Raw genomic sequence first — 27,148 nt, 5'->3', positions numbered from 1 at the left:
TCAATAAAATTTATTAAAAAAAAAAAGAGAAGTAGTGCTTAGAAAATTATTTTGTTGAAAATTTACCATTATTTTATCAGAATCTGCCAACCTAACACATGAATTTTTAAGTTCACAACTTGGTCATGTTCCTAACAAAACTTTCAAAGAAGCATATTTCCATTTTATTCTTGAAAGAAATGAGGGCATTTTCACTCTAAAAAGTAAAGCACAAGAGTTTTACTTCAATCTTTACTTTTTTCATATGCAAATACTTGGGAAATAGAAGATTAAGTAGGGATACATGCAAGATATCTTTTAGCTCCCACACAAGGATTTTGTTTTTAAATCCCACTATTTTTATGATAGGCAAATGAAGTAACTTCATAGTTGACTGATAAAAATACTGGTCTGTAGACCTAAAAATCTTGAAGAAACCCATCACTAAAATGAATGGGAAAGACATCTAAAATGAGGTGACTGTGAAAGACACCCAAATCTGGAATGGTTTGAGTAGTGGGTTAGAAATTAATTGGCAAGAGCCCATAGCACACTTCAGCCCTAAATGAGGTGCTTTAAAAAAAAAAATGTTGAATTTTTTCCCCCCTCTTTTCTAGCGAGAGGGAGGGAGAAGGAGAAAGAGAAACATCAATGTGAGAGCATAACATTGATCGACTGCCTCCTGTATAACCCTTACTGGGAATCAAGCCCACAACCCCGGCATGTGCCTGACCAGGAACCAGACCAGAAATCAAACCGGCAACTCTCCATGTATGGGATGACGTCCAACTGAGTCACGTGGGCCAGGGCATAGGATGCTCTTCTCTTGGTGATCTCCTGCACTTGGCTCTTCAGCCTGACGATTTCTGAATTACTCTGTTCAAACCCCAAACCTAACCCCCTCGCCCTTATTTTCTTGGTAAACCATCTTACCTCCTACTCTATTATGACAATTGTGTCCCTAACCCCCTTCAACCTCCTGTGTAACCTATAAATATGTATAGATCAGCATCTATTCCTGCCTCCTTCAGTCCTGTTCCAGAGAATAATGTGTTTTCTCCTTTTCAAGGCATCAACCCCTTACCTAGAAGTCTCACTTTTTTATTAGACAAAGAGGACATAATTGTGATTAAGGCACAACCCCTGCACTCTAATAGTTTTCATTCAGGTAAGGATAGACGTGCTCATGGCATCTAAAGTACTAACTTAGTAAGTACTCTACCTGTATGTAGTAAGCATTCTAACAGTGAAGAACTGAGCTATGTAAGTCTTGAAGAGCTATGGAAAGATTTTTTGTGTTTTTTTTAAACAGTAGGAGTTACCTTTTATTTTTTTAAATACATTTTAAAAAATATATTTTTATTGATTTCAGAGAGGAAGGGAGAGGGAGAGAGATAGAAACATCAGTGATGAGACAGAATTATTGGTCGGCTATTTCCTGCACGCCCCCTACTGGGGATCGAGCCTGCAACCCGGGCATGTGCCTTCGACCAGAATCAAACCCAGGACCCTTCAATTCACAGGCCAACATTCTATCCACTGAGCCAAACTGGCTAGAACTATGGAAAAGTTTTAACGGAGGTGACACCAAAACTAAAACCAATAGAACCAAGGGTTCAGAAAAAGAGAAGAGAAACATCCTCTGTACTAGTGTTCAACACTAGCTTTTTCTTAAAACCAGCAGGCATCACTTAATTAAAACTGTACTTTAAGAACACCTTACTAGTTGGGGGAGGAGGACTTTTTAAACAAAAGGAAAAGCAAGCTTCAATGTTAAATAAAATGACAAAATGTGATACAATTTAATAACAAGAAACTTTATTTGAATTACAAATTTTAAAATGCATCACTTAATCTAAAAGTGGAACTATTTTAATGTTTTATCTTTTTAAAACTCATTTTTTCAAAAATGCACTTTACTTTTCAAATGCTAAAACAAAAAGTTAATCTGTGAACTGACAAAGTAAAGATGGATGATACCAGGGGCCAATTCTTATACATGAGGTCTTAACAAAGACCTTTAAATGTTGTCTTCGGGATTATATCAAATTGATTTCCAATAAGAAATGAGAAATGGGAGCAGAGGGGAGTGAAAGCATGTACTGAGGTCTTTCTGTAGGTGTCTGATAGAATAGAGATTTAGCATGATAAGTTGTGGGCTTTGTTAACAGGGGCCTTTAAGATGTGCTAGAGCAAGCATACACTAAGGAACTTATGTGAAAATCAATTTTTCTTATTCCTAACGGAATAAATGGTAAACACTTAAACAAAAAGTAAAACCTAATTATAACATCTGTACTATAAAATGAGTTGCATTATAGCCCATATATTCAGTTTGTTCAACAGCCTCATTAATTAACAGAAAAGGTCAACTTGTTAGACTCCGAACAAAAATATTTTCTATCAACCTCAAGATGGAAAGATTTATATAATCTTTATACTTAATCCTTGGCCAGTATAGATTTCCAAATCAAAACCTATGAGCTATTTTTAATAACTACACTATACTAAAACACTAACATTTCCTTCCCAGTATATCTTCCTATGAGGGGAAAATAGACACTTTCATTCTTTGCATTGCAGTGTTCTGCAAAACTAAAATACTATAAATTCAAACAGGTACATAAAACAAAACTGAACTGATTCCAACAAAGCCAAGTCATGTTTCCAAAAGTAAAATCCATTAAGAACAAGTAATAAACATGTACAAGAAATTACAAGAAATAATGATCACGGTTAGTTACAAATGCAAAATAATACCTAATTATCCCAGACTTGTGAATATAATAATTAAAAATAATTTCATATGCTAGTTCAAACATTATGTACAATTTAGATAAGCTGGTCAAGTATACACCACATTTAATAAACTTACAATTATATTATCTTTCTCCTCCTTTAATATTTGCAGGTACATGCCAATAAAGAAAAAAATGTAATTTTCATTTATGTATTAACTGAGAAGAATAACATTTCTACTGTGTTTGTTTCAGACTGTAAAAAAGTTAAGGTAATTTTCCTTTAAGGAAAAAAAGGTAAAAATAAATTGCCAACAATTTAATTGATAAAAATTTAATATCAATTACTTATAAAAATGAAAAAAAAATTGAAATAGATACCATATAATTATTATGTAGTCTCCCTACTGATCTGAAAGTACGGGCATTTAAGAAAGGATGATACGATGTCAAAAACAAAGACTAACCCAATGGATGCATTTTCTTTAAAAATCTGATTTGCAGAAAAACTACTTCCTTGGCCTAGTTTTAAAGCCAGTTACAAAATCCATTTTCTCAATGGTCCAGACATTTTCCCAATTCTTCCAATTCAACAGAACTGTCAAAAAAGAAGAAATATTTTGTAAGACCATTAAATAAGACAATAGGGTGTATCCCTTCTCCCATTTAACACAGCACACACTTTATATTGCTAAGAAAGAGATTTTTTTTTAAAGACGCCATATTTTTCAGATATAAATAATCACCTTTCTTAAGTGTTTGACTTCTCCAACTTAGAATTAGTAGAAATATATAACTAAAGTAGCATAAAATTTTTAAAAATCAAGAACCTCTCTTTTAAACACAGACAACAGTATGGTAGGTTCCAAAGAAGGGGGTTTGGAGGAGGATGTAAAGGGTATTGTGGGTCAAATATATGATGATAGAGGAGACTAGACTTTGGGTGGTGAGCACACAATACAGATGATGTATCATATATTACTAGAGGCCTCGTGCACGGATTTGTGCACTGGCCTCGCCTGTACCCTCTCATAATCCAGGACCCCTTGGGGGATGTCAGACTGCTGGTTTTGGCCCGATCCCCAGAGGCCAGGCCGAGGGACTCCACCGGTGCCCGAATCCATGCACCTGGCCTTTAGTATGCATATAAGATCTTTGGTTAATCTCTTCCTCCCCTCCCCCATTCCCTCTGAGATTCATCAGTCTGTCCCATGTTTCCATGCCTGTGCCTTGAGTGTCTGCCACCTGGTGGTCATTGCTCATCATAGCTACTGGTCGAATGGTTGAAAGGTTGCTTAGGCTTTTATATATATCCTATCTAATAAAAGAGAAACATGGTAATTAGCGTATGACCGCTACCCTTCCCATTGGCTAATCGGGGCGATATGCAAATTAACTGCCAGCCGAGATGGCGGCCGGCAGCCAGGCAGCTTAAAGCGAACGTGAGGCTTGCTTGCTTCAGTGACAGAGGACTCCAACGTTCCCCGCCTGCCGCTGCCGGCCTCTGAGCTGCAACTCTAAGCAACTATGTTACAAATATAGAAGCTAAACAAAACCCCAGAAACCTGCTTTAGTCACTGGGCTTCAGCCAGCAGGATCACAACATTGTTTCAAATACAGAAGGTAAACAAAGGCCAGAAACCTGCTTTCAGCAGCAGAGGCCTAAGACCTGGAGCCTCAGAGCTAAAGCTGGCCCAGAATTTTAAAAAAAAGAAAAAAAGGAGTGGTTGGGAGCTTCCGTCAGCCGCCAGCCTGAAAACAGCCCTCAGCCCCTCACCCAGACTGGCCAGCTACCCCAGTGGGGACCCCCACCCTGAAGGTGTGTGACCAGCTGCAAACAGCCATCATCCCCTCACCCAGGCTGGCCAGGCACCCCAGTGGGGACACCCACCCTGATCCAGGACACCCTTCAGGGCAAACCAGCAGGCCCCCACATGTGCACCAGGCCTCTATCCTATATAGTAAAAGGGTAATATGCCTCCCGGCACCGGGATCAGCGTGACAGGGGGCAGCGCCCAAACCCCCTGATCGCCCTGCGGCTCTGTGTGTGACAGGGGGTGGGGCCACAACCTCCCTATCGGCCCTGCTCTGTTCGTGACAGGGGAAGGTGCCCCAACCCCCTTATCAGCCCTGCTCTGTGCCTGATAGGGGGGAGCTCCCCAACCCCTTGATTGCCCTCCGGCTCTGTGTGTGACAGGCTGCAGTGCCCCAACCCCCTGATCGGCCCTGCTCTGTGGGTGACAGGGTGCGGCGCCCCAACCCCCTGGATCAGCCCTGCTCTGTGCGTGACAGGGTGCAGTGCCCCAACCCCCCCCCCCCCCACGGGCGCTGCTCTGTGTGACGGGGTAGAGTCATAGCCTCCCCATCGACCCTGCCCTGAGTGTGACAGTGGCAGCGCCCCAACCCCATGATCCGCCTTGCTCTGTGTGTGACAGGGGGTGGTGCCCCAACTCCCCTATGGGCCCTACTCTGTGAGTGACAGGGGGGAGCTCCCCAACCCCCTGTTCGGCCCTGCTCTGTGCGTGACAGGGTACGGAGCCCCAACCCCCCTGATGGGCCCTGCTGTGTGAGTGACAAGGGGCAGCACCCCAACCCCCTGATTGGCCCTGCTCTGTGCGTGACAGGGGGTGGTGCCGCAACCTCCCCATCGACCCTGCCTTGAGTGTGACAGGGGGCGGTGCCCCAACCCCCCAATGAGCCCTACCCTGAGCGTGACTGAGGGTGGCATCGCAACCTCCCAATCCACCCTGCTCTGTGCATGACAGGGGCGGCGCCCCAACTCCCCAATCGGCCTGCTCTGAGCCTGACCAGGGGCTGCACCTAGGGATTGGGCCTGCCCTCTGCCACCCAGGAGCAGGCCTAAGCCAGCAGGTCGTTATCTCCTAAGGGGTCCCAGACTGCGAGAGGGCACAGGCCGGGCTGAGGGACCCCCGGTGCAAATTTTTGTGCACCGGGCCTCTAGTGTGTGTGTGTGTGTGTGTGTGTGTGTGTGTGTGTGTGTGTGTGTGTATACATACACACACACACACACACACACATACAGTGGGGGCCTGACTTACGAGTGTCCCGACTAACGAGTTTTTCGAGATACGAACTGTCTCTCGGCTGATTTTTTGCTTTGAGTTGCGAGCTAAAATTCGGGTTACGAGCCAGCTTTAGATACCCCACAGCTAGTTGGCGCAGTGAACGTCACAGTGAACGCCACAACATCAGCCCAGCATCACGTGTCTCACTTGTTCACAATTGATTTGACATACGAGTAATTTGAGTTACAAGCGCCATCACGGAACGAATTAAACTCGTAAGTCAAGGCCCCACTGTATATAGATACTGATTACTGTTACACCAATAAATTTAATTTTTAAAATAATAAAAGAACCTCTCTTCTTAATGTTTTCAGGTTAAAAACATTAATTCCAAACTAGAACTTCTAGAGTAAGCCATCATAGCATCAGCTTTTAACAAAGTATTAAAATATACTTTGTTAAATCCAATAGGTACTATGTCAGAACTTAGGCTGCAAATTGCCAGTATTCAAAACAAACCGTTATAAACCCAATATTACTACTACTAATAAAAATACTCCATCATACAAAACAAATCTAAGAGAGCTATCTGGAAAAGCCAGATTTGCTCAATAGGATTGGGGGGAAAAAAAAGGGAATATCCCTCTTAGCTCTGCCAACTTAGGATAGGAGACACTATTTCAAACCATGAAGAAACTCTCAATACAAGTAACTTTCTCAGCTCAGAATTAAATCTTTGTATATAATAAAATGAGTATTGGTCTCAACCCCTAAAATAGTGTCTAGGGCCAAAGTCCCATTCCATATTTGTAGAGGATATTGCCCCACTGTCTGGCTTTTAATTCACTTCTGATTTTCAGAAAATGCTTTAACCTGAAAATGCTTTATGTGAATAATTAAAAAAATAAACATTAGACTTAAATGTCTATGTAAGTATAACAACAACAAAAATCTTGTACCACTTCATAAAAATTAATATAAGCAGTCAGTATTTTTGGAACATCAACAATTATCAGGCACTTTAAATATATTACATTTACTCCTCACCACAACCTTTAATGTAGGTATTATTTACATTTAATATATGATAAAATATTAGTTTAGTAAGAGTAAGTGGCAAAGGAACTATAAACCTATTTGGCTCTAAAGATTATATTCCTACTATGTGAACCTTGCCAATCCCATACCCTAACATCTTCATGTCTACAACGATAAAATGATCTTAGGACGAATCTGCAATTCTTCTCCCAATTTTAAATTATATTATTGTGGCTCGCAAAAATCACTCAAGCATGAATCATTTAAGTAACATAAACTTGCCGGTGTGGGGCTATTTCAAGAGTATATAGACAATATGAAGGCTTAGTGAAAATCCTACCAAACCATGACAGTGCTCATCTGTAATTCCTAAAATGACACTAAAACCATTAGACTGGATTTCAACTAAGTAATTTTTCCAGAAACAAAATCTATGAAGAGAAATAATACATATGAACAAATTTTCTGGAGTACAAAAGTGGAAGCAAATGAATGAGTATAGTATATACAGGACTAAGATACAGTAACCAAACATATAAAACTCAATCCTGTTATTCCTGAACCAAAACAAAATGAAGGTAGGAAAGTTAAGATTCTTTAATTCTAACAGAGTACAAAGTAGTATATTCCATTACAAATGGTTAGTCATAGACTCCCATAGTGCTAAACAATGTGAGCATATGTATATATTTAGGTATCTACATAGGATTATGAAAAGACCTGAAGAAATTATTCTATTATACATGAGTAAAATATGAATCCAAGAAGGCGCCATACCTTCCATCGATTTCCACATTCATTGCAGACAACAAATGTTGTCATCGGTTCATCAGCACTACGAGTTTGTACCTGCAGCAAAATCAAGTGAAAAATATTACTTTTTACAATATTATAAAAAGTTTAACCTAAATAAGAACATTCTACATGGAAATATATAATAACCACAATGGTAAGACAAAATCCTATATAATAAAAGGCTAATATGCAAATCGACCAAACAGCAGAACGACCCATCACTATGACATGCATTGACCACCAGGGGGCAGACGCTCAATGCAGGAGCTGCCCCCTGGTGGTCAGTGTGCTCCCACAGGGGGAGGGCCACTCAGCCAGAACTGGGCTCATAGCTGGCAAGTGCAGTGGCAGTGGCGGGAGCCTCTCCTGCCTCCATAGCAGTGCTAAGGATGTCCAACTGCCAGCTTAGGAGAGTGGGCCCAAGCTGTAAGTCAGACATCCTCCGAGGGCTCCCAGATTGCAAGAGGGCACAGGCTGGGTTGAGGGACCCCCTCCCCCACAAGTGCATGAATTTCATGCACCAGGCCTCTAGTGTGTTTTATTTATATATATATATACAGCCTGAAACAAGTTCAAATAAAGCTAATGTCAGAAGAAAACACATTTCCAAACTTCATTTTTCTAAGTCCTTCCTTCCTTGTCTGTTCATGTTTAATTTATTCCAGATAAGTGGGAAATCATCTAATGTCACACTTATACTTTTTATAAATGACTAACAAATACAAAAAAATTTCATCATCACTAAGAATCACAGAAATGTTAATTAAAAGACATCAATTTTCTCTTACAAATTAGCAAAGATGTGAAAATTAAGCATATGTCATTCTGACAAATATAACTACTTCTAAAAGTTAGGCAACAACGTAATATCCATGTTCTGTGACCTAGAAACTTGATATCTCCTCTATTCTAAGATGGCAATTAGAAATACTATCTACAGCTCAACATCACTAATAATCAGAAAAATGCAAATCAAAACCACAATGAAATGTCACCTCATACTGGTCAGAATGGCTATTATCAAAGACAAGAGATAACAAATGTTAATGAGAATGTGAAGAAAAGGGAACCCTTGTACAGTACTGGTCGGAATGTAAACTGGTAAAGCCATTATGACAAACAGTATAGAGGTTCCATCACCTCATATAGTTAGCGTATTCCTTCTGAATGGCAAATTGATAGGCAATTTAAATTTCTTTTTAAGATTTTTCTGTAGTTTCCAAAGTGTCCATAAGTAGGTATTTCATATTGCTTTTTATTTTTAAAAGCAAAACATTGATTGCTAGCTATCTGTATATTTAGGGAATGTGGTAACATTAATATTCAAGTGAAATAAAAGACTGCAAAAATTAGAAAAAAAACAGAGCAACATAGTATAGTAAAAAGGCAAAAAAATTACATTCATATGGGAAGGTTTAATATTCTCAGGATCTAAAGAAAGAAAGGTAAGCATGATAAAATCATACTCAATATAATAACTGTAAGTCTCAATGTCTTTACAATTTCAGTTTCTCTTTTAAATTAAAGAAAAAGTATTTGGAATATTTTTCACATAAATGAATTGAACAATAAACAAGAAAATATAATTTAAAAATACTTTATAAGAAATTATCAGAATTTACATAACTAAACAAATTAAAGCATTAATAAAAATTTATAAAAAACATATTCAATGAATTAAAATAAAATACCAAATCATTAAGCAGTAATAGTGCCCAAAGTAGGAAATGTAGATTTTGTAAGTGACATAAATTTCATGTAGGAGGGCTGTACTAGAGGACAGAGAACATAGTTCAAAATATGTTTGAAAACCCAAATCTCAGAATAATTGGATTTCATCTTCCAAACATTGTTTCTATTTCTGTTTTAGCACAAATTAAAACATTTAATGAAAGGCATATAGTATTATTCTTTCCTAATGAAATATTTTGGTTCTATATATGATTTCATTAAATGTCCAGGACAAAAAAAAAAAGGAAAAGTGGAAAGAATGTAGCCAACGAGTAGCCAAGTGTTACTGAAGAAAGTAGGTGAGTTACTAAGTGAAAGAGTTAAGGACCTCTGAGAATAGCCTGATGACAGGAAACCAATGTGGACCCAGGGGGTGAGAGAATGACCCATGGGTGCATAGACAATGATACCTTCATGAACATCTATGTGGCCATGGTCACCTATGTGGACCATTGAGGCATTGGATGGTAGAGCAGGATGGCTTGTTTGTGATCGGTCATAATGCCTGCTATGATCACATGAGTCAGCAATCCCACTTCTGAATATATATATATATTCTCAAAATTAAAAACTATGTCTCAAAGATGTTATTTGTACACTCATACAATGGATTATTCAGTCTTAAAAAGGAAGGAATTCTGGCACACGCTACAATATGGATAAACCTTTATGAACATTATGCTAAGTGAAATAAGCCAGTCGCAAAAATACAGATATTGTGTAACTCCATTTATTCCTTTGACTACCTAAAATAGTCAAATTCAGAAACTGGTGGTTGCCAGGAGCTGGGAAGAGGAGGGGAAGAGAAGTTGTTGCTGTTTAATGGGTATAGAGGTTCAGTTTTGCAAGAGGAGCTTTACAGTAAGTTTTTAAGTTGTTTCTTTTACAATTAAAAATTTTAAATTTTTTAATTTAAAAAATTAAAGAGATAACTCAGCAAAAATAAATAAGCTAATATGATTTTTTAAAGATTTTATCTACACAAGGTTAGAGACTTCTGATGTTACTGGAACTAAAGGTTTCAAAAATAGGAACCATTTCTTTTAAAGTATATACTTCTAAATGAATTTGGCAAAGCATTATTAAAGTTAAAAGTTATTCTTTAGTTTATATGGGGAAGAGGAAAATGGGTCAAGACAAGAACTTAAATCTAACAATACTGCCTTTTGAATAGGTATATTTAATTTTAATATGATAAAATCCCAGTATATCACCACTTCAAAGATCAGAAGCTCCATGAAACCAATTATAAACATGACTTTTAACTCAAAAGCCCAAAGATAAAGAATCAGTCTCAAAACAGCAGCATTTTGCCTATTTAAGGCCTTCAGATAAAAATGGTTTAAAAATCCTTCTGAAATATTTTACATATCTACACTAATAAAAGAGAAACATGCAAATTGGTGTCACTCTGCCACACCCACCAGCCAATCAGGATTAGTATGCAAACCAACCCAACAAAGATGGTGGTTAATCTGCATATGCAGGCGCCAAGTGAAGACTGAAGACGACTGGAGACTGAAGAGGCTTGGCTTCTCTGTAGCAGTCGGAGCAAAGGCCTGGGTCCCGGGTGCCGGAGGAAAACCAGTGCCAGCAGCCAGGGGAAGGAAGGCCTACTGCATCCTTCGTGCAACGGGCCTCTAGTACTTAATATTGCTCCATAGAGCCCTAAAAGCTAATATAGGAACCTTTTGCTCTCTGGGAAAAATTTTGATCTCCTGGTGGGTACTTGTTAGCCAAGAGTCACACTTAACTCTTTTATGTTGGTTGTTCTGCCAACAAATTTGGAAATTTTCTATCTAAAGAGAGGATTTTTTGACTCTAAGAAAATCATACTGACTTCATCTCTAAACTAGGTTCTTTCCGTTAAAAGACACAATGTTGTTGTTTTTTTTATCATAGCTGTTTATAAGTTTCAAAGATTTAACTTTTAAATACCTTTCTATTTATATTTAATTTTACTATGTGGCATTTTTAGGATAGAATTTTTTTTTTTTTAAATATATTTTATTGATTTTTTACAGAGAGGAAGGGAGAGAGAGAGAGAGTCAGAAACATCGATGAGAGAGAAACATCGATCAGCCGCCTCCCGCACATCCCCCACCGGGGATGCGCCCGCAACCCAGGCACATGCCCCTGACCGGAATCGAACCCGGGACCCTTCAGTCCGCAGGCCAACGCTCCATCCACTGAGCCAAACCGGTTTCGGCTAGGATAGAATTTTTATTGCTGAGATATTTCTACTGATAAAAGAAAATAAAGCAATTTCAACTTAATTTTATGAGACCACTTTCATATGCTGATATATTTTAGTAACTATCAGTAGTAATACTTCTACAAAATAAAAATACTGAAATACCAGATGTACAACTATGACTAAATGAAACACTTCAAAAAGGTTAAGAACTTTGGATTGGTTAAATAATGTACATCTGAAAATAAAGTTTTATACACCTTTAAAATATAAAAAAGAGGCAGAAGCTTATAAAACATGCTACCAAAGTGTTTATAAAAAACACTAAAGTAACATATTTATGTTTCCAAGTATATACATAAAACATATAGAAAGCCTAACAAACTAGCCATCCTGGGGGGGGAGGGGGGGACATTCTATTCATGTTAATCTTTTGTACCTTTTGGATTTTTAATGTTGCAAATATAGTATTTATATATATATATAAAAGTAAAGGTTCCTTCCTACAATTTATACAGAGTTTAGTAATGTTAATTTTTAAGTGCTTAATTTTCTGTCAAGCAGAATATTAAATTCCCTAAATATCTCCATTAACCTGAAATACAACAGTAAGTTATTCCTTCAGGGAAAAAAATTCTGAGTTAGCATAGTATAGATACAGCACAAAAACGTATTTGGCAAATGAAACTAAATGATAGTGATAAAATACCATTTTCACATATGCACATGTAACTGAAATAACTGTAGCATGGCTCTTTTTAGCTGTTCAAGAACAATACAACAAAGAACAAAAAGGAAAGTTAATCATATCATTTATGAATATAAAAGTGATCATGTTGCAAAAATGACTAAACATATAGAAACCACTTTAGCTAAAAGTACTAAAAGTCTACGTAAGGGAGAATAAAGAACATTCTTTAAATTACTAGAGGCCTGGTGCATGAATTCGTGGCCAATCAGCCAGGGCCAGCTAGGGGGAGGGGATGTGGGAGGTTGGCCGGCTGGCCCCGCCCCTGGTTCAGGTGGGGGGGGAGGGGCTGGTCAGGCGGGGTGGGGGGGCTCCAGGACATGGGGAGGGGCCACGGGCAGTTGGCCAGCCCCGCCCCCTGGTCGAACTCCTGGTCCAGGGAACAATTTGCATATTAGCCTTTTATTATATAGGAAGGAGGACAAGAGCCTACCAAATAAAAAGAATGATAGCCTGTTTACATTCTAACCAACACAAGTAATCAACTATTTATTAACCTTAGAAAAAGAACATGGCCATTTTACTAAATTCTATAATATTTTATAAATTTTACTTAATTGATATAGCTTTCACAGTAACAATTTCCATGAAAGTATAAACAGATCAACTTACAACTAATTGGAATCTGTTAATATTAAGAAAGCATTCTTACCCTTAAGAGATCACATTACCTCTTGAAAAATATCAAAGTATACTGATAATTATTATCACTCCTTGCTTTGAAAAAAATTGCAAGGATTCTTAATATAAAAATAAGAATCTATAAGCAAGCACAAACCTGTGTGTAAGTACAATTCTTCTTTTTACATTTGCCACATGTGAATAAGTCAGTCTGGGTTCCGCCCGTCTTGGCCATCTGATGCTCTCTGATGGCTTCTTTGGTCAAGTTTTTCCTCATCTCTTTGAGCTCATCACTAGCCATTTCCTATTAGAAAGGTGGCATAATACTCAGTTATAGGTGTCTTCTAATATATCTTGAATGCTTTTTATGATCAATTAGCTTAATAATAGATAAAATCAAACTTTTAAAGTTTTAAAAGTGAAAAATTACTATTTTCCCTCAAAAGAGATGTTAAAGTTTGCTTTCTTAGAAATGCCCAGGATAAGCCATCTTCTTGTGCCAGAACACACAGAAGTTACCTAAGACTTTCAAGTCAAATAGACAAGAGCTAAAATGAAGGGGCTCCCGTTGGCCAAAGACAGGACAATTTCTCCAGCCATCAAAATAAATTACTGTAAAGAACCAATCTGACTGGATAAAATCCCAAGAACATTATGATATTGAAGAAAGGAGAGCACACAATCACATGCAAGAACAGCAACAAGAGCACCCACTGGCGGTTACTAGGACACCGACTCCTCACTCTGATAACTGTTAACTTAAAGGGGAAAAATCATGCACATTTACTCTGCCTTTCCTACCCAAACCAACAGGGAAGAGCCCAAGTTTATAAGGGACAGTGCTTCTTTATCAAAGAAATCTAGCCAACAGAAATCACTATTTTGCAATTCCTAATAAAATCAACCAGTTCAGGCAAGGATCATCAGGGGATGATAACACATTAGATCAGTGGTTCCCAAACTTCTTTTGGCCATGCCCCACCTAAGCATCTCTAAAATCCGTAAACTCGCCCCCTGTGCATATAATTCTTATTATTCAAAAAGTGAACTCCTATTCACGTGGAAGAAGCCTAAAAGGCCATTAACCTGGTCTACACAAGCTTCCAAAGAACATGGCGTCCATGAAAGAGAAAAATAAAAGAACAAAAGAACAGCTGAAGTACTGAGGAAGAAATCACTAAGAAATTGTTAAAATAATAATAATATGAAGTGATATGAAAAAATAGCAAATAAAGTTTCAAAACATACTAGAGAACTGAAATGCATAAATATGTCACAATTTATATTTATATTTATATACTGTATATGAGGCCCCTAGAACAGTGATGGCGAACCTATGACACGGGTGTCAGAGGTGACACGTGAACTCATTTTTTTGGTTGATTTTTCTTTGTTAAATGGCATTTAAATATATAAAATAAATACCAAAAATATAAATCTTTGTTTTACTATGGTTGCAAATATCAAAAAATTTCTATATGTGACACGGTACCAGAGTTAAGTTAGGGTTTTTCAAAATGCTGACACGCCGAGCTCAAAAGTTTCGCCATCACTGTCCTAGAACCATAGAAATGCAAAAAAATTCACTGTTAATAACTCATTCTCGAATTTCCCCCCTTAAAAATCAAATTGCCCCCTGTGGGGTGTGTGCCCCACGTTGGGAACCACTGCATTAGATGAAAAGGCAAAGGAGACCTTACAGTGAAGGAAACAGGCTGTTAGTACCCAAACTCATTGATGAATCTCAGAATGCTAAGAGCAGAGCAACGAGAAATTGTGTCTCCTGATGTGAAACAATATGAAGTAAAAAGCACCACTTATAGTCAAGCCTATAGAAGTAGCTTCCTGTTTAACAAAAAGTGTGACAGAAAAGTTAAATAACTTCATGAGGAAGAACAGAAAATTCATATTGTGGGATACAGAAGAAATAAACTGGCTTTTTCAACAGGTAAATGCCATGAAGAAAAAAGCAGGGGCAGGGGTAGAAGAAATTGTTTTAGATATACACACACACACACAATCATAAACTAAAGGTAATGTGCAGACTTTGAATCCTAATACAGAAAAAATAGGATATGAACTAGGTATTAGGTAATACCAAAGAATTAGCGATAGCTTTGTTGGAAGTGGTGATGATATTATGTAAGAAAAATATCATATTTTTAAAGATACCTCTCAAATATGTAGAGGTAAAAGAACATTAAAAAAAAGGATAGATGAAAAGGATGCAAATTCTTGAAAATACTTGAAGCCTGGATGAAAGATATATGGGATTTCATTACACTATGTTCTCTATTTTGTGAACGTTTAAAATAACTTTTAATGAGTGTTTTTTAATACACTTAAAATATATAGCAATTTTTGAAAAAAATTCATACTCCTGGATGCTTAATAATGAGATTATAGAAACACTACAGTTTTTATCTATGAATAGCTATGTCTATAAATAGCCAACTACGAATTTCATTTTTCCCATCATTCTCTATAGAAATTTAAAGAAAAGTCAATAAGATGTCACCAATTTTGTAGGGTTTAACCATAGAAAGAACTTAGTGATTTCAAAGTCTGTTTGCAATTAGAAATTCAACTTTCAATTCCACATGAATCCATAATAAATTATAACACTTTGTCTTCAGACAATAATTTAAGGCAAAATCATGGTACAGTTATGGAAGGGATAAAGTATTGATGCCAAGAGATTCAATGTCCTTAAGTATTTGTCTAATATATTGTATAAATAAGTTCATCAGAATAGGTAATAATGATTTATTGTACAGGTAGTATTCATGTAGCACTTTATGATTAAACAGACTTTACACTTGACATCATGGGAACATTATACACAGATATACTCACCTCTGCCGTCATTCTAGCAAATAAGTCAGGAGAGATATTGCCACACAGCACATTTTTCCTTAAATTTGGATTCTTTGCATCCTTAAGATTTGATATTCTACTTCGTACTCTGTTTTTGTATTTCATGTCTGTATTCCTTATTTCTTGATATATAGGTATAGACCGTTAAAGAAAAAAAGGTTAAATTACAAATGTAAAATTAATTTTTCCTATTTTTGCCAAAATTTCTGAAATTTTTAAGCAGTTTACAAAAATCTGTTTCAATTTATATTTAGGTTAATAAAAAGGCTGTTTCGCCCTAGCCGGTTTGGCTCAGTGGATAGAGCGTCAGCCTGTGGACTCAAGGGTCCCGGGTTCGATTCCGGTCAAGGGCATGTACCTTGGTTGCGGGCACATCCCCAGTGGGGGGTGTGCAGGAGGCAGCTGATCCATGTTTCTCTCTCATCGATGTTTCTAACTCTCTGTCCCTTTCCCTTCTTCTCTGTAAAAAATCAATAAAATATATTTTTTAAAAAAACGGCTGTTTCTACCAGATTCCTTGATTCGTAACTGACAAATAATAGTGATTATACCTTTAGGCTATGAATGAGCAATGCTTTCTTCTTAATGTTTATTGCCACAAGCACACAAATTGAAATTGTTTCAAAAAGAAACTCAAGTACTCAACCTTAGAAAAAGAGCTTGAACTTATACAAGCTTTAACTTGCCCAAATATGAATTCTACCAAGGATCCTAAAAGTCTTAAGCACTACAGTTCTCTTGAGGACCATATAAGAGACCATTCATGGTGGCCCTGAAGGTTCATTTCCTTCCCCAGCTTAGCAAAAAGCTAGGTCAGCAGATTCTTTTGAAAAGGAACAGGCCACAAGCCTTACCCGATTTGGCTTAATGGATAGAGCGTCAGCCTGCGGACTGAAGGGTCCCGGGTTTCATTCTGGTCAAAGGCACGTGCCTCGGTTGCCGGCTCGATCCTGTGTGCAGGAGGCAATCAATCAATGTGCCACTTTCACGATGATGTTTCTCTCTCTCCCCTTCCACTCTCTCTAAAAATCAATAGAAAATCCTCGGGTGAGGATTTAAAAAAAGAAAGACTAGGCCACAGCAGAGGCTGAGCATGAGGAGGTCCCTTCTAACGAGGCTATTTCCACCACACTGTACCTAGATGTCCCCTGCTCCCCGCACTTATATGGAAAGCTCCTCTCCCAGAGCCCTTTCAATGGGAAAGTGAGCTCAGGAGATTGTGTGTGCTTTGCTGAGTTCCCCCAAGATGTGAAATCCTACTTCACACAGGTAGTGTGTGGTTTCCATGCCCTTTTGCACAGCTTCAATGGAGACGGTACATTCTCATTTGCATGGCAGAAAAATAAAAATGCTATCAATACTATGTGCTTTACTTTTAAATGACAGGAAAACAAAAAGAATAAAAAGGACATGGATGACCCTCACCTTTGCGATCAGAACAATACAATCAAGATAGAAACTGAAGAACACAAGTAAAATAAAAATAGAAAATGTTATACAGAAAGAAAAATTTATAATCTAACAGATTAAACATGCATATAGCCACAAAGGATATCTTCCTCAATTTGAGATCCTAATTCTTCTTCATCAGCTCCAATAGCAATGTAGTCATCTAAAAAAGACACAAAGAATTACCAAGAATAAGTGACTGTAACATATTCTTAAAAAATCAATACAGAGTAAATTAAACTGCACTCCTATTTCTTCAACCCCATTTGCCGTCTATAAAGAATCCTTTTAGTTCAGTGTCATTAGGATCTGGCCTCTTTACTATCTACTAGACGACTCCTCTGGATTCACCTAATGTCCACCGTGCTCCTTATCCCACAGGAGTAGGGAAGTGATCTAGAAGGTAATTCCCCATTTCATAACTCCATACAGTCTGGCTGGCTCCAGCAAAGAGTAGAAAAAGTTACAGAAAGAACTGTCTCATGTCCTGTGATTCAGGCTTCAATGCAAAGAAGCCATTCATTTAATCTGCCACGCACATATATGTTCACACTCAGAAGAATCCTATGCAAATATTAAAAAGAATAGGAGGAAATATAAAGAAAGTAGGAAGAAAAAAGAAAAAACATAAAAAAGATAATAAGGGAATCAATGTAGAAAGGGCAGAGTAAGGAGAAAAGTAGGTCATACTAACTATGGCTCAGTATAATAGAAAAAAAAGAATTTCTTTAAGATGATAAGTAAATATTCTTGTATATGACATTTTAAAGCCAAATTTTTACATAATAAAAATATCTTCAAACTAAATTAAATTAGAGCTCTCATATATAAAATCAATATTAATTTCCTTAAAAAAAGTAGAAAAAATTATGAATTCAAAACTTATATACTATATGTCATATTAACATTTAACAATGTCACCAAAATACAGTATCACTGTCTATGGGGTTGGGGTGGGGGGGGAGAAAATAGTCTGCTGACTAAAATGTGGGGGGAAAATATTTGTAAAATAAAGTTTCAATTACTATGAATCAGGAAACATCCATACATTAGAATGAATCCATTTCTTGGAATTACAAAGTGATAGGGAAAGGCCTCAGTATGTCTATACCTACCTCTCTGCCTTTAGCAACCCCTATAACAACAACTACTCGGAGCTAAGCTGAGCAGCGGTGGCCAGCTATCAATGGGATGCCGCTGGTAAAACAGATATGGAGGTGCACATGGCATTGGTAGTGGCGATGATCAAAGGGCTGAGCACTGAAATAACATATACTAAACTCACCTCCTGTTCGAAGAGCTGCAGCAAGCATCTCCCTACACTTTAACCGAACAGAGTCAGAAGTGCTTGGTGCCCGAGGAAATGATGACACGTAAGTATCTCGAGCATTCGTCTCATCCTTTCTGCTGCTTACACTGCCACTGGAGCTACTAAAATACACACACACACATAATAAATAAAAACAAAATACACACACACCAAAAAATATCAAACATAAAAAAAAATCAGGGAAAACTCAAATTAACATCATTACTATCACTCTCTAAAAATAGTGTTTTTGCCCTAAATAAATGAGATAGTGACTCTTGCATTAAAAAAAATTGCCTGTGTATCAATTAAAAAGTTAAAATTTTAGTAAAGATAAGAGAAGTCTCATGTCTTTTTTTAACCAACTAAACATTTGATCTTGATTCTTTTAAAATTAAACAATATTTTAATATAGAAAATACACATTATAGTTCAATACAGTAAGTGAAAAACAAAGATCTTATTTATTAGGAAAGGAGTGAAGGGAATATGACAGCTCTCAACTTAAAAAAAGGGGGAGAGATGTTTTAAAAACCCTATTCCAATTAGATAACCAATGAGTTTTACATTTAAAACATCCCCTTCAGGATAAAAATCATGTATAGTGAGAAATAAGCTACAAGAATATAAAAATGCCTCTTAATTTTTCCCCAGAATCACCACTTAATTAGGACAGTTTAATAATTTTCCAGACAACCTAATCATTTCAACTGCTATGATTAACTTATATTAGATTCTAACCAAAATACTTTTCTGACAGGTTTCGGTTAACTTTTATCACATTAGAGATTATTTGCCATAAACCTTTCTCAAGACTAAATTATTCACCCTCCATAGATCTAACTCCCTTCTCTATTGCAAGCAGATACCTCCTTGCCTTCTCTCCAAAACGTTTTCAAACTTCACAAGATCACTGTGGGCAAAAAGGCCATTTTGTGTATATTCTACATTTAGCTGTTTAGACATTTTCCTGTGAACAGCTTGTTCAAAAACCAAACTGTTCACAATGGGAGACATTCGAGAACCAAGGTTTGTCTGTACCTTTTTATTTTTATATTCAAGGCATTAAATCGGTGATTCTGAATGTCACCAAATTAGACAACTGGAAGCATATGTTAAAAAATTCATAAATTATGGTCCGTACTTTTAAAAAATATAAAGGTCATGAAAGACAATGACACACTGAGAATCACTCCAGATAAAGAAAACTAAAGAGATATGATAACTAAATGCAAAGTGTGATCCTGAATGGTATTTTGGAAAAATCTTTTTCCCTTGCAATAAAAGACATTGTTGAAATATGAATAAGGTATTTGAATTAGAAAAAGGTATCAATGTTAATTTCTGTAATATATATAGCTTTATTGTGGTTATATGTGAGAAAATGTCCCTGATCTTAGAAAATACACATTGCTGTAGCTAGCATTTAGGGGCATAAAGAGCATATGCCTAAAAATGACTTATTTTATTTAAAATAACACCAGTTTGTGTGTGTGTGTTTGTGTATCATATGCATGTAAATATTGGGGCAATTAGCAGTTCTCAATATTACTCTTACAATTTTCAAAAAGTTTAAAATTATCTCAAAACAATTAGAAAAACTAATAAGTTTTATTCACAACTGGTGTTTAACCCTACCTTTAGCTTACCTCTTTTATTATCAAGTTTAAGTAGTATTAATATGTAAAATAACAGTGTATGGTATATATTTTTCTTGGCTACTAAAAAAAATAAGTACATTATCAATTTTGGGAAAATACTGAGAGATAAATGAAGTTAAAAAGGTAGCCTGAAATTTGAGTGCATCAGAATCATTTGAAAGGTTTGTTAAAAATATATTTCTAGCTCGGCTGGCGTGGCTCAGTGGTTGAACCAGGAAGTCATGGGTTCAATTCCCAGTCAGGGCGCATACTCAGGTTGCAGGCTCCCTCCTCAGTAGGGGGCGTGTAGGAGGCAGCTGATCAATGATTCTTTCTCATCATTGATGTTTCTATCTTTCTCTCCCTCTCCCTTCCTCTTTGAAATCAATAAAAATATATTTAAAAAGACACAAAAAAACCCCACCCATATTTCTAGGTCCCACTTCCAGAATTCGCAATTCAGTAGTTCTAGGGCAGTGATGGCGAAACTTTTGAGCTCGGCGTGTCAGCATTTTGAAAAACCCTAACTTATCTCTGGTGCCGTGTCACATATAGAAATTTTTTGATATTTGCAACCATAGTAAAACAAAGACATATTTCTGATATTTATTTTATATATTTAAATGCCATTTAACAAAGAAAGATCAACAAAAAAAATGAGTTCGCGTGTCACCTCTGACACCCGTGTCATAGGTTCGCCATCACTGGTCTAGGGTAATGCCCAAGAATTTGCTTTGCTAAAGTTGCCAGGTCCCCTGCTCTTACAGGGATCACACTTTGAGAACCAATGCCTAAAAATCAATGTCAGGTGTGGAACTAAGTACAAGCTTTCCAAGAACAGAGGAACTGTTTTTAATCTACTAGGCATATCACGTTTTACATCAATGTGTTGGATGTCACAGTTCATTATCTCTGAGAAGAAAGAATAAATGCAAAGGGCTCCTAAGATCTGCAAAACAATATGAATCCTTCATTAATGAACTTCACATTTTCAATTCTTATTACAAATAGCTAAACTGGAAAGAGAAATAAAATCATAAAAAGGAAAATTAGATCCAAGAACAAAAAATTTAAAAATCTGAAACAGGAATGTGGTAAATAGAGGACGAAACCATTTGAATCCCTCATCAGTACCTTCATTGCCAATTCTAGTAGTACTACCCTAGAGATTCCATTCAATTAAACTTGTTGAGTACAATGTAAATAATTTCTTCTAGTTATGTAGGATCTTCTAAATCTCTTTAAATTTCCAAGAAATTTTCTAAGAAACCTAAAAATATTTGGCTAATTCCAATAGATTAAACAACAAAAGAGTACAGATACGGGGCCATAAGACCAAGGAGGTGGTACGGTCAAGTAAAACTATGACTTTCAACATAAATGAATTCCCACGTAACAAAATACCTTTCTTCTCTTGCTTCAGGACTATTCTGTGATGTAATTGTGGTATCTTTTTTCTTTTCTTCAGGATCTTTATCAGTTGATGGTCCATCTAAAAAATTATGAAATCCTTAAGTTGTTAGCATTTGTTAAAAAACAAAACAAAACTGAACTACTAAATGTTATCAGGCTATTTATGAAACAAAAAAACTAAAATCCTAAGTTTTCAACAAGTAAATAAAATTTACTTAAGCTACTCTTTTATAATATGTACTTGAGCGTTACAATGAATGCTTGTCAGCATTCCCAAATAAAGTCCCCAATTTAGTGGAAACCATATATTTGTATGCCAATGGACCCTAAAAGAGAGGAAAAGTATACAAAGGGAAGGAAAGAATATGAAAAAAAAAAATAGCAGCACTGTCATAACAATGAAAGCACAAAGAATATATAGCAATATTGTTTTAATAATTTTTCATGAAGGCAAAACAGTTAAGGTGGTACCCAAAATATAAATAAATTTTTCAGGGGTAGTAACCAAAACATTTTCACAGAAAGTCCTTCATGATTAGTAAAGCCTACGCAGCACTTCCTCAATCTTAAGTAATATGTAAGGTAATACAGAGTGCTCAGGCTTTAAGACTTAAGGAGGTGAACAATTACAACTGGGAAATAAAGCACATAAAATAGATTGGGCCAATGCAATATTTAAGCACTGAAAAGAAACACTCATGTTTAAATCAACCAAAGGAGCCTCAAAGCTGGGTTCAGAAAATGTTTGGATCTACTGAATAATTTTTTATCTCTACCTAAGTAATAAGAGATACACAAATAATTCAATTCTCCACATCTCTGTAGAGAATACAGAAGAACATACATTTGACTGTATATTAGCACCACCGAGGCAACCTTTAAGCATATCCTCATCATCCTCCCATCCCGAGCCATTCAACCCAAATCTCTGGCAGTGAGGCATAAGCATCAAAACTTTAAAGTTCCTCAGATGATTCTAATAGCTATTCTGGATGAGTAACTGAAAGAGTTTGGTCCAAATCTCAATTCTACAATTTATCTCGTAAAGGTTAGGGTTACCAAACCTGTAGTATAATTCAAATACCCTATGCTAAGTGTATGCTTTAGTTTTCACATACTCTTTTTACTGCCCCGTTATTCTCTAAAATTCACCTAGAAAACCCCCAAACATAAAGATGCTCTAGTGTTATGAAGAAGAAAACAAAGATCAATAATGACATTAAAGAATACAGCAAAATGCCGAAACCGGTTTGGCTCGGTGGATGGAGCGTCGGCCTGCAGACTGAGGGGTCCCGGGTTCGATTCTGGTCAAGGGCATGTACCTGGGTTGCGGGCATATCCCCAGTGGGAGATGTGCAGGAGGCAGCTGATCGATGTTTCTCTCTCATCGATGTTTCTGACTCTCTGTCTCTCTCCCTTCCTCTCTGTAAAAAATCAATAAAATATATTTAAAAAAAAAAAAAAGAATACAGCAAAGATTAAGAAATATTTCAAAAGCCGAAACCGGTTTGGCTCAGTGGGTAGAGCGTCGGCCTGTGGACTGAAAGGTCCCAGGTTCGATTCCGGTCAAGGGCATGTACCTGGGTTGCGGGCATATCCCCAGTAGGAGATGTGCAGGAGGCAGGTGATCGATGTTTCTCTCTCATCGATGTTTCTAGCTCTCTATCTCTCTCCCTTCCTCTCTGTAAAAAATCAATAAAATATATTTTAAAAAAAAAAAAAGAAATATTTCAAAAGTAAAAGGTTAGAGCCCTGGCGGGTGTGCGCAATGGTTAGAGCACTGGCCCACAATTTCCGGTCAAGAGCACATACCTGGGTTGCAGGATTAACTCCTGGCCAGTTGGGGCACATGCGGGAAGCAACTGATCAATGTGTCTCTTTCACATGGATGTTTCTCTCTCTCTTTCCCTTCCCTCTCTGCTCCCTCCTAGTCTCTCAAAAAAAAAAAAAAATCAATGAGAAAAAATATCCTCAGGTGAGGATTAAAAAAATTAATAATAGGGTAGAAAGCATTTGAAAGGTGTTATAACAATGCAATACTATCTACCAAGGATCCAAAGCTCTCAGAAGAGCAATAAAACTGATCGTGCAAACTGCTCCAGCACAGTACAAATAAGCACAGAAATCAGAAAGCAGAGCAGTAAGTGTGAACAGCCTTAAAAACATGCCCATTATCTGAATAGTGCTGTGGGTAATGCAGCACAGCTGCAGGGAAGTGCTCCAGCTCTGGACTCAGACTTTCTGTGAACAGATCTGCCTACTGGACCCAATCCAACTGTGCATAAAGTGCTCAATCTCTCAGTGCCTCAATTTCCCCATCACAAAATGAGAATTATAATAGCACCTAGCACACTCGATTGTTGGGAGGATTAAATGCACTAATAAAGATCAACACTTGGCACATCTTAAGTATTCAAAACTGTGCAACCTAGTAGCAGCAGCAGTAAACCTTCTAGAAATCTAATAATATCCTAAAGAAAAAGCTTTAGTCAGAATGATATTCATCAAGACATTATTTATAATAGCCATGAAGTTAAAAACAACAAATCTAACAGGCAAGGGATTAAATTGTTGTATGGTCACACAATGGATTGATTATTTGGAAACCAATGAGTTATGATTTAAAAAAATACAAAATTTTTTTTTCATTAAAAATACAATATAGATACAATGGAACCTCAGTCCTGGAACTTAATTCATTCCAAAAGGCTGTTCAAAACCGAACCATTATTTCCCATTAAAAATAATGTAAACTGACTAATCCATTCCAGGCCCCCTGTTTTAACCTTTCTTATACACAATACATGTCTAATGTACTGTTTAATCTAAACACTTTTAAAAAAAAAGTATATGAAATATAAATGAAAATTTAATAAAAGGAAATAAAATATAGAGTAAAAATGAGAATTTAATAATTATAATAAGCAGCAGCAAAAGCCAAAAGCACTAATATATTCACAGAATCTTATATTACATTTTGTTATCCTAAGACCAGACAATTAAATATTATAGGCTTAACAATTTTTAGTTTCTAGTTACCACATTCTTATAATATGTTTTTTGTTATTATTATTGTGGCCCTTGAAATTTTAAAAGGTTTGGTTTTTCTATTTTCTCTTCCATATAACGCCAATAAATGACTAATTCCAGGGCTAGGACAAGGAAGATGGACGAGACCAATACATTTTGTGGTATCAAAATGTGAGAGTGAAAAAAAAATTGAAGGGGGCTTGTCAAAGGGACAAAGGAGCCAATTTAAAGAACTGCCCACTGGTGAAATTTGGGGCAATGTAAATACCAAAATAAAAATGAATAATGGATTATAATCCATTGTATGACCATTATATAGAAAAGGAATCAAGTGTCCACACCAAGAATCCTGTATAATAAAAGTATAATATGCTAAGTGTCTGACCGATCATGTGACTATTTGTTCGATGGTTCCACCAGTCTCTATGATGTGCACTGACCACCTGGGGTCAGATGCTCAGACTGGTAGGTTAACTTGCTGCTGGGGTCCAGCTGATGGGGACTGGGCAAGACGGGCCAGACATGCCCTGGAGCCCTTCTGCGGTCCCTCCCCAGCTGGCCATCCTCCTGGGAGGATTGTGAGAGGGTGCAGGCCAGGCTGAGGGACCCAATCGGTACATGAATCCGTGCACCGGACCTCTAGTAGATAAATAACTGGGAGGTATAAAAGGAAGGTTCTTTCTTATAGCAGAATGATGATTTATAGATATTAAGGAAGTGACAGAGAAAATCACTATTTTGCAACTGTCACTATAAAAAACGGTTTGGGGAGAAGGGTAGTGAGGTCTGATGAGGAGCACGGTAGTTTCAAGACCTTAAAGTATCTCCCACAGAATGCCTATTAGATGCAAGAGGAAAAATAATAAATGATACAGTGTACACCTTGACTGGGTAATCAAAATTTACATCATCAATGCCTCTGGGTCTCAAACCCCAAGAAGGATATAACCCACTTATGTAGCATTGTAACTGTGGATGCACAGCCTGATCTAATCATGAGAAAATTGCAGCTAAACCCCAAATAAGTAACATGCATTAAAGCAAAGGGTATAGCATACTTGTATTCTTCATGTCAATGTCATAAAAGATATAAAAGACACTGGGACAACTGACAAAAACAGAATATTCCCTGAAGATTAAAGTACTATTCTCATGTTACACTTCCTGAATTTCCTGTATTATGATTACATAAGAAAATAAACTTGTTATAAGGAAAAAGACATGTAAGTATTAAAGGATAAAGCATGATAGATGCAACATATTCGCCAAAGGTTCAGAAAAAATAATTTGTGTGTGAGTATACAGATAGAGAGAAAAAGAGACTATGACAAAACAAATATGACAAAAATTTTTTTAAGTATGGCAACCTTCTCTTTGGGGGGAAATTGTCTTCTTAGTTAAAGGGAAATCTAGTTATAAATATTGAAAGACAAGAAAACTAATCGAAAATTCAAATGTTTAAATAAACCAGAACATCATAAATATACATAAGGGAAGATCAATTATACCTAATAACTTTTTCCAAGACTTGATGAGAGACTTCGCTAAAGATGTAACTTCTTCATCTGTACTCTGCTTGCGAATAGCATTTACTGACATTCCAATTCTTGTGGACTGCAAGGCAATGACAAAAAATTTGATACTGAAGACATTTGAGTAATTTATGACCATTACCTATTAAAAACTTATGACACGTAGCAGTACATACCTGTAATAATTCCAGGGTCATGGGAATATTCTTTAGCTCCTTCAGCAAATCCAATGCTCCAGCCTGTAAAGTAAAATGATTTCATATTGAATTTCCCAGATAGTAAAGCAAGAACTAGAAATTTAAATTTATGGTTTACTATCCACAATTCATTACAGCTCAGTTATTCATATGAGAAAGGTAAACACACACATATACATATGTATATTTGGGTACACATATGTGTATAATAGAGAGGAAGAGAAAAGGAGAGTTTTCCAAATATGGGCTGAAACTCAGTAAAGGATCACAAAATCCATTTACTGAGTTACGACCAGTACTTGTTAAATATTGTTTTGTGAAAGTTTATTTTCTTTGCTAAGTTTATCTTTATTGTTTAAACTATTACAGTTGTCCCTTTTTCCCACCACTGACCTCCCCCTTCCCACTCTCATGCCCTCCCCAGGCCTTCACCCCACTATTGTCTGTGTCCATGGGTTATGCCATATATGCATATGAGTTATTTGATTAATCTCTACCCGCCCTCACCCCGAACCCCTTCCCTCTGAGATCCATCAGCCTGTTTCGTTCTTCCATGTCTATTGTCCTACACTGTTTGTCAGTTTATTTTATTCATTAGATTCCACATATAAGTGAGATCATTTGATACTTGTCTTTCTCTGATTGACTTATTTCTAGGTCCCTCCATGCTGTTTCAAAGGGTAAGAGATGCCTCAACATCACTAATCATCAGAGAGACACAAATTAAAACAATAATTAGGTACCACCTCACTATTGAATGGCTGCCATCATTAAATCAACAAACAAGTGCTGGTGAGGATGTGAAGAAAAAGGAACCCTAGTACACTGCTG

The 27,148-nt window shown here is 36.8% G+C and overlaps 1 protein-coding gene across 6 annotated transcripts in view; it reads right to left on the bottom strand.

Annotated features, from left to right (window-relative positions):
* Positions 1–1,775: 1,775 nt before the first annotated feature.
* The window catches only part of TCEA1 (transcription elongation factor A1), a 36,096-nt gene continuing 10,723 nt past the window's right edge, over positions 1,776–27,148 (bottom strand). For 5 of the 6 annotated variants that reach the window (XM_059671769.1, XM_059671766.1, XM_059671768.1 and 2 more), the window contains 9 exons: positions 26,297–26,359; positions 26,097–26,202; positions 21,550–21,637; positions 18,482–18,627; positions 17,303–17,359; positions 15,727–15,881; positions 13,028–13,174; positions 7,559–7,630; positions 1,776–3,315 (listed from right to left, as the gene is read on the bottom strand). In XM_059671769.1, the coding sequence (XP_059527752.1) occupies positions 3,307–3,315; positions 7,559–7,630; positions 13,028–13,174; positions 15,727–15,881; positions 17,303–17,359; positions 18,482–18,627; positions 21,550–21,637; positions 26,097–26,202; positions 26,297–26,317 (801 nt within the window). In that variant the 5' untranslated portion in view covers positions 26,318–26,359 and the 3' untranslated portion in view covers positions 1,776–3,306. The remainder of the gene's footprint in view (positions 3,316–7,558; positions 7,631–13,027; positions 13,175–15,726; positions 15,882–17,302; positions 17,360–18,481; positions 18,628–21,549; positions 21,638–26,096; positions 26,203–26,296; positions 26,360–27,148) is intronic. The other variant, XM_059671765.1, reaches the window with a different exon arrangement.

The sequence above is a fragment of the Myotis daubentonii genome, chromosome 17, assembly GCF_963259705.1.
Source record: "Myotis daubentonii chromosome 17, mMyoDau2.1, whole genome shotgun sequence".
NCBI lineage: Eukaryota > Metazoa > Chordata > Mammalia > Chiroptera > Vespertilionidae > Myotis > Myotis daubentonii.
Note: the sequence above shows the minus strand (reverse complement) of the source record. Positions and strands in the feature narration are given on the sequence as shown.